An 8,255-nucleotide genomic window follows, 5' to 3' on the forward strand; every position below is an offset into this window, starting at 1 on the left:
ACACACACACACACACACACACACACACACACACACACACACACACAGAGCAAGCACCTTCTGGCCCTGTATTCCTCACCTCTCTGTGGAAAGTGGGAAGCCATATTTCATTATTGATTCTCCAGAACCAAAGTTGATCATTACCCTTCCATTTTCATTGACATTATTACAGTCATCTCATATATTGTTATTCTGGTTCTGTTTAATTCACTTAACTTAAATTCATACAAGTCTTCCCATGTTTCTCTGAACTCTTCACATTCATCATTGCTTACTGAATTCACTTTTGGTTCAACCACCCACTTTTACTCCATTTCTTTGGTGGCTGGGACTGGACCTGATGAGGAAATCCCTTCCAGCAATGACGATTAGGTACATTTTCAGCAGGTTAGTCTTAGAGAGGTACTTGGGGACGTTAAGAGATTAAGGGGCTTTCCCAGAGTCACACAGCCGGTGTGTGTCAAAGATGCGACTTTTCCTGAGCAGGACTTCCTGACTCCAAGACCAGCCATCCAGCCTACCCCAGGCTGCTTCTTTGTCCCAAAGGGAACTGCTTTGAATATCTTAGCATCTGTGGGACCCAGGTATTTGTTAGCTCTTGTTTGTTTTTAGGGCCTTACACAAAGAACTGTCTTGGTTGGATTTAGGTGGGGAGAAACCAGGCAAAACATAACAAAAGGAAATTCCCCAAGATAAATGGGACTTTGTCACCCAGGAAGCACATGCCAAATTCTTCCTCCCCCCACCCCTCCCCCCCCTTCCCAGAACAGGATGAGTCTGCCTCCCATCTTTTGTGACCAATACCTCCCTGCATAGTTTAAGTCAGTACCTGATTCTCTTTTGTCTGTCATTTTTCCCCCCAGCTGGGCCAGTAAGCGTGAGGAATGGAAGTTTCAGAAGACAAGGCAGACCTGGCTCCTGCTTCACATGTTTGACAGCAATAAGGTTTGTATCAAAACCGGGCTCCCAGGTTAGCTGCTGTAGACCTCTGAGAAGCCCTTTGTCATGGAGTTGGCAGCACTGTTTCCACGTGACTTTGGAAAATCCCGCTGCCCCCAGCAGTGCTGCTCGTTGGGCAGAGCAAATATGTGACTTTTTAAAACTCGGCACGGCATCTTCGAGATGATCTCATCCAGCCCCACCCCGTTTTATAGATAGTTTAGTATGTAGTTCAGTCCCGGAGAGAGGACTCACCCAGAGTTCACACACTAGTGTGTTCACCACACAGATTGGAACCCACCTGCCAGCTCCAGCTGCCGAGCTCCTCACTCTGTGTAATTGTGCTTCCCAGCATCTCGTGCTCCACAGTGCTGCACTCTCAGCAAACATTCAGTCTCCGAGGGAGGGGAAGCCCTTTTTAGAAGACATTTCTTATCTTCCCCTTTCCGATTGGAATCTTGGGACACCAGAGATGTTTCAGAGAGCCCATTTCCTCACCTACTAGATACCCCTTGTGAGGATCAGGGCGCTTTGCAGAACTTAAAGTATAATAGAAATGTGAGTTGGGGTCATCTAGTCCTGTATCCTCATCTTATAGACAAGAAATTTGAGGAGGTAAAATGATTTGTTAAAGTCACACAGACTATTAAGGGTAGCCAGGAACTATCATCTCTTTATATCACTCTCCTTTTCTTAAAATTGTTTGGATATTGATACTTGATAATAAATCCCAGGTTGCCTTTTATATGTCAGGACTGATCTTGAATGGAATGGCACAGTAGATGGACCACTGGGCCTAGAGTCAGGAAGATCTGAGTTCAGATCCAACCTCAGACACTTACTAGGTGTGTAACCCTGGGCATGTCACTCAACCTCTGTCTGTCTCAGTTTCCTCAGCTGTAAAATGAGGATAATAATAGTACCTTTCTCCCAGGGTTGTTGAGAGAATCCAATGAGATAATATTTATAAAGCGCTTAGCACAGTGCCTGGCACATGGTAGATACTTAATGTTTCCTTCCTTCCTTCCTTCTTTCCTTCCTTTTCCCCAAATCCAATTCTGTTTCCATTCTCTCACACCTGCACCCTGTGAATTCTGCCTGGCTCCATGTCTCCTTCAGTGACACCTGGCCCATATCGGCTCAGCTCTTCATCAGTGCTTAGATTAGCACTTACAGCCAAATACAGCAGAAACTGAGGCAACTGAGACAGCCTCGCAAAGGATCCAAAATCTCTGCCTTTGCCGGTAGCATTGACATTGTCAGCTTCCAAGTTTAACCAGATGTTTTTTCCCAGTGATAACCGTGAAAGCTGGGCTTACAACAGGAATGGAGTTCCAACGTTTCCAAATGTGTATAGGATTTAAGGATTTAATTTTGAGCCAACTAGGTCTTCTAGCTTTTGTGACTAAGAGGTACTGTTTTCGTGGGTTCGTTTTCTTCCATGTTGTTGTTGAACAACTTTCTTGCCCAGTCAATGCCTATGGTTTGGGCGAGTAACATAAAAGAGATTCGAGTCCATTTACAAATATCAGGTATGACCTGAGTACTTGGAAACATTTTTTTAAATGTCAGCTTGTGGTAATGGAAATGCACAGATTGTGCTAATAACACAGAAATACCCTTTGAATGTTCCAAGACAGACAACAACATGATTACATGAAATTACTTAGTTTTCTCCCATCTTTTTAAACCTAACCCATGTGTTTTCTACTGGAGAATTAAGCTGTGTATATTTTCTTTCACATTTACTTTCCTTCATTTCCTTCTCCTGGTCTTTTTTTTTTTTAAACACATTTCCTACTTCATAGTATGACAGCATATATGAATATTTTGCAAGTTGCTCTAGGCCTTCCTCCAGAGAGAGCATTTGTACTGAGTGGTCACCCTGACCTCCAGTCTGTGCTTCAAACATACTTCATAGATCAAGTTACACAATTAGTAGTTGGGCCCTCTGATGTTATCTTCAGCAGGTGTGTATATTGACCTGAAAAATTCATATGGAATCTGGAAGGATGACATCAGACCCCCAGGAAAACAACCCCAGAATGCTGCTGTCTCATAATGGCTAAGCATGGTTTACAACTCTGATCCTAGGTTCCTATTGCCAGGCTGTACTCATGGGGTAGACATAAAGTTGGGGTTAAAAAATTTAAATGCCAAAGGTGGAGGAAAACCAATGAAGAAAAAACCAAAGCCCCAAATTGTTAGGCATTTGTTTCTCTTTGGAATAAACATCCTATGACTCTCACTATGGAGAATGTGGTAGATCAGAGATGTGATGTTTCAGACCCCACTGAACATAGCTTACTAAGCTTCTTTATTTGGGCCTACCTTGGGAACCAAGGTACCAGACGGTGACTGGTGTTTCCTCTCTGCAAAGATTTCTTTACTCTGAACTTGAGAGCCACTTGTCTTTTAAGCTGCTATTAAATGTGATCTTTGCCCTTTTATTTTTGAAATCTTTCCTGACCCAAGGATCTTTGGTAATTAGGCAGTGACTGAGAGCATATTTTTCTTTGGGGGGACAGACAGAAGGAGCAAGTAGGCCTCTCTGTCCAGCTTTGCCCATGGATTGCTTTCATTCCCATAGTGAACATTCAACTGCTTCCAAAACAAATAGAGCTTTTGATGTTGTTTGACTCTGGATTGAAAAGATACAGGATTGCCACTTTTTTCCCCCATGAAAGGCTTTCCTCTCTGCAAAACTCCTTGCAAGAAAATGATCTTGAAATTGAGGACCTTGCATCGCTAGGCTCCAAACACATTTTGTCTTTACCAGCCCTGCTACCCTTTTATGAAAGCTAAACCCACCCCAAAAAAGTAGTTTTCAGATATATCCCTGTGATGTGGCAGCAGGCTCATGGGCTCAGGCAGTGTTCATGCAAGTGACCCTTGAACATCATTGTAACTAGAAGTGGAAGGTCAGGTCCCAGGAATCCCCAGACCTAAGCCGTAATCGTCACCCTGGACTTTGTTCCAACTCCAGCAAGCACCCCTTCACTCTGCCTTGTTCTTCACCCCTGTCCTTGGCCCTGGATCCTCAAAATCGATCTGTGTGACTAGGAAGACTGCATTCAAAAGGACTTTTACCAGTCTGGAAGAAAAAGATGAAAGCCACCAGACCCACAAATACAGCCCAAACCACCGCCGCCTTCCCTGGCTCCATGCACCATGATCACTGCCACCTCCAGACCTTTCTCCAGGCCCCTGTGCCTGAAATGTCTCTTTCCCCCCACCTGATGGCACACATTTGTTGGTGGTCAATAATGTGCCCAGAGCCCTGGACACTTCTTGAAATTCTGACTGTTTGTTAAGACTCAAGTCAGGATCTGCCTCTGAAGCCTTCCTTGACTGCTCCAATCCACCCAGCTCTTGTGCTGCTCTGAATTCCTTGCACACTAATTATAGTCTAGCACCTAAGTAAGCTCTCTTATTATTCAGTGAGTTCCTCAAGGGTAGAGATCAGGACTCCTCCTCGACTTCTTACTCCCACTGCTTCTAACACAGCGAGGGACAATCTTAGTAGGTGCTCAGTAAGTAGGCACAGACAGGCGAGGATAGAAGCCTGAACCTTCCAGCCACCATCCCGCTAGGAGATCCTGTGGCTTCTCAATTAATTGAAACAGTCATCATTTTTAAGCATCAAGCAGCTTACATTTAATGCAGATCCTGGTGGTCCCAGTGCAGTAGCTTGGGATGAACCCAAGAATCTCAGGCAGGATCATCCTGACTGTAAAGCCAGGTCTCAACTTCAAATCAGAAAGTTCACCCAGCTCCCATTCGCTGAGGAAATAGAGCCAGTGTGTTGGTGGTGGTTCTCTCTTAGTGTGTCCGAGGCAAGGACATAGGAACAAAGAAAACACCACCTGCTTTGCTTTGAGTGAGTGAGTGTGTGTGTGTGTGTGTGTGTGTGTTTTCAAAAGTTTCTCATCTGAATGGTGGAATATTCAGTATGGTTTCACAGGATGAGGTAGGATTCCAAAACCAAAGTCAGATAACTAGGAGGTGGGATGGAATTACGGGTGTTTGTGCCAAGGCTGCAAAAACATACAGGTTCTGCTGAGTCTAACATTCCATCCAGGACGGGTGGGGTGTGTGTATGTGTTCTTTTTTGCCACACTGACCCTCTCAGGTTTCAGTGTTATAAAGTGTTGCTATAGTGCCCAGGGTTAGGGGTGTGGTAGAGACCAGAGGGACATTTTTTAAAGTTTTCTCCCTTATTCTTAGTCTCCTGTGTGCCTCCACAAGGCAGACATGATCCCTGCAGAGACACTAAAATAAAGAGCTAGCAAATAAAATTCATATATCCATAAATGTCAACCTGGTATCCCAAGGCTGACAGGTTTGCATTTTCTGCTCAGTAATCTCTTTCATTCTAGCTGTTCAACTATTTTCTTCTCTTGTCCCTCCCTGCTGACTTTTACCACCATCCTTTTTTAAAATTTCCCATCTCTGGTTCTGTATTATATTCTTGGCATCTTAGTCTCTTACTTCTGTAGTGGTCTTTTTGCCCAAACTGTGACTTCTCCCTGGTCCTGTTGTCACCACCACCCAAAGACTGCCTGAGAATCCCAACCTTTGCCTGTGTTTACTGGTCTGTCCTCACCATTCCCTGGATAACAGGGTCCTATCCCACTGTTCATGATGCCTCCCAATACCTTGATTCTAAGCTTGGACTTCCATCACTTCTATCACTGATTGACTTAGTAGAGAATCAGTATGAGGTCATTTCTGAAAAATCACTTAATGCAGCTTCTAGCCATATTGTCTTCTGCTCAGCCCCAAGTCAGCTGCCATACATGGTGTAGAACCTGAAAGTCTCTTACCATATGAAGAAAAAACATGAAGAATAAATCAGAGATGCTAGGGCAATTTCCACTGACAGGCAGAAGACAGAGATCCATTCTTAGAATAGCTAATAATGGTTAGCTTTCATATAGTACTTTAAAGATTTGATTCTCACAAAAACTATGAGGTAGGTGCTTTTATTTATCCCCATTTTACAAAGGAAGAAGCTGAGGCTAGGAGAGGTTGAGTAGCTTGCCCAGAGTCACACAGCTACTAAATGTCTGAGACAGAATTTGAACCCAAGTCTTCCTGGCTCCTAGTTCAGTATGCTATCCACTCCCATCACTGCCCTGTTGTGTACCTCATTGAACAGTTTATATATGATTATCCCACATCACAAAACCAGGGTTTTCAGAACCATCCAGTTTGATTTCCAGCTCTGGTGTTGAGTGACTAAGCCAGCAAAGGCCCCTCCTGAGCACAAAACTAACCCCTTCTTTTAAACCCCTTCTCTCACCCATTTGTGAAAAGAGCAAGAGGATGGAAGACGAAATAAAGGAAAACAGAAGGCGTGGGGGCCATTAAGGCATTGTTCATTTCAGGCATGTTATACTCAAGTATATGTAACGGAGCCGGCCTCGATGTAATCTGGGAATGGTTTCCATATGGCTTAGAATTTAAGTTGTTTTGCAGACTGGCTGTGAGCACTGCACATGACCGACAGCTCTGTCCAGAATGGCCACTCGGCCCTCAGCCACGACTGGTATTATCACGTTCTGCCACACAGAGTTAAATTTGATGAGGTGTTGCTTGGCTTGCAAGGCTGCCTTCAAGCCACTGTTTTCTGACTTGGGGAGCTTGAGGTCTGGAATTGTCACTCGCCAAGCATGTGAGTGCACTCAGCTGCAGCAGCTGATTTCCCCGAGCTTAGCATGTTTTCCCAGAACAAGTGAACCTTCAAGCCCCTCTTGCAACTTGTAGTGAACATGATGTTCTCTGCTAGTGATTTGCTTCTCTTCCTCTGAATGTCCACGTCCACTGAGGTCATCCTCTCCCTCTGCCTCTCTACCATCCCCATCTAAAATGGGAGATCATTTTTCTTTTTCTTTTTAATTTCCACTGAGTTTTTTTTTTCCTATTCTTTTCCATTTGTCTTCCTCCATCAAAGGTGCCAGATCAGCACTTCTCCATTCTGCTGGACTACCTGGAGGGACTAAAAGGAAGGGCCCGAGAGGTGACAGTGCAGAAAGCTGAAATGCTCATGAAGAAATTGGACAATGCAGAGCCCGAAGACTCAAGTTTAGTAGAGAAGAGTGAGAGAATCCGGCAAGTCCTACAGCTGCTTTCCTAAGAGGGGACGAGCCAGCATCTCCGTAGCTCCATCAGCAGAAAAGTTGTCTTCCCAAACCCCCGGAAAGGATGGCTCTCCCCTTCTCTCACGTGAATGTATGGGTGTGTGCATGTGTGTGTCTGTGTGAGTATGTGCACAAGCAACAGAGAGTATTTTTCTTACTTTTAGCATCTGACCTTCTCCCAGACAGGTTATCAGGAAAAGGTAAAGACGGCTTTGTTGTTCAAACCTATTATTTCTACTTCTAGATACAAGCTTTGTATCTGGTGATCTCTTCTTTAAGTGATTTGATCTTATTTGGGATACCAGAAGAATGGTCCTTTTGTGTTTTTAAAATGTTCTTGAATCAGGGAATAATCACTCTGAAATGATGTAAAGAGATCCAAATCCTTGGCTTTAGAAGGGCCTCCAAAGTCCTACAAAAGAGAGAGAGAGAGAGTGCTTTACAAAGGAATGGTTTTCAGAAATGGATACAGAACACAGTGTTTACCCTGCCAGCTGTAATCCATCACTGTCAGTATTGTATGCATATTGTTGGGGTCTACATGTCCCACAAGAAGAGGGTAATAAATTGTTTTTGGTAGTAACCTGTCTGAATTCAGCAAGGGATCTCAGAGCTATGGAGTGTCTTTGGTTTTATCTCCTCATTCTCCAGCTTTCCACAACATTTGTTGCTTAGTTACAGTGCAAACACTGGAGTGGAGTGGAAAAGGGGGGAGGGGGCACTACAAATCAGCCAAATCATGTACCTGGATGGGCAGAAATTGAGTGGGTTGGCCTTGTTTTTAATAAAAACAAAGCTTGGTCATTGTGCCGTTAACTCTCATTTTACTGCTTGTTCCATTTCATTTTTCCATTTGCCTGGTGTAATTGCCTTTGGATAGACTTAATTTGTACTCTGTACTGTGACATCTCTATGAATTGTGGTCATCTCCAAGGAGGAATGTCCCCAAATCCTTCTCGAAAGAAAAATAAAAACATTAATTACCACCAGGAGTTCCTGGGGTTGAAGATCTGACTTGATTGAATAACAGCCCTAATTGACCACTTGTTCCTCGCCAGTCCTGCCAACCTGATTCTTAAAGGATTTGGCAGTTACAATGCTTGGCTGGGCTTTGACAGCCTTCCCAGACATGAAATACTATGAGTTATTTTGTTTTGTTTTGTTTTGTTTCAA

At 43.9% G+C, this 8,255-nt stretch overlaps 1 protein-coding gene across 4 annotated transcripts in view; it reads left to right on the forward strand.

The window, feature by feature from the left end:
- LOC114052094 (uncharacterized protein C7orf50 homolog) overlaps window positions 1–7,904 on the forward strand; it is a 338,906-nt gene extending 331,002 nt beyond the window's left edge. For all 4 annotated transcript variants that reach the window (XM_027874533.1, XM_027874537.1, XM_027874534.1 and 1 more), the window contains 2 exons: window positions 864–945; window positions 6,896–7,904. In XM_027874533.1, the coding sequence (XP_027730334.1) occupies window positions 864–945; window positions 6,896–7,078 (265 nt within the window). In that variant the 3' untranslated portion in view covers window positions 7,079–7,904. The remainder of the gene's footprint in view (window positions 1–863; window positions 946–6,895) is intronic.
- Window positions 7,905–8,255: the final 351 nt, after the last annotated feature.

The sequence above is a fragment of the Vombatus ursinus genome, unplaced genomic scaffold (genome assembly GCF_900497805.2).
Source record: "Vombatus ursinus unplaced genomic scaffold, bare-nosed wombat genome assembly UNPS02014807.1, whole genome shotgun sequence".
In the NCBI taxonomy this organism is placed as follows: Eukaryota; Metazoa; Chordata; class Mammalia; order Diprotodontia; family Vombatidae; genus Vombatus; species Vombatus ursinus.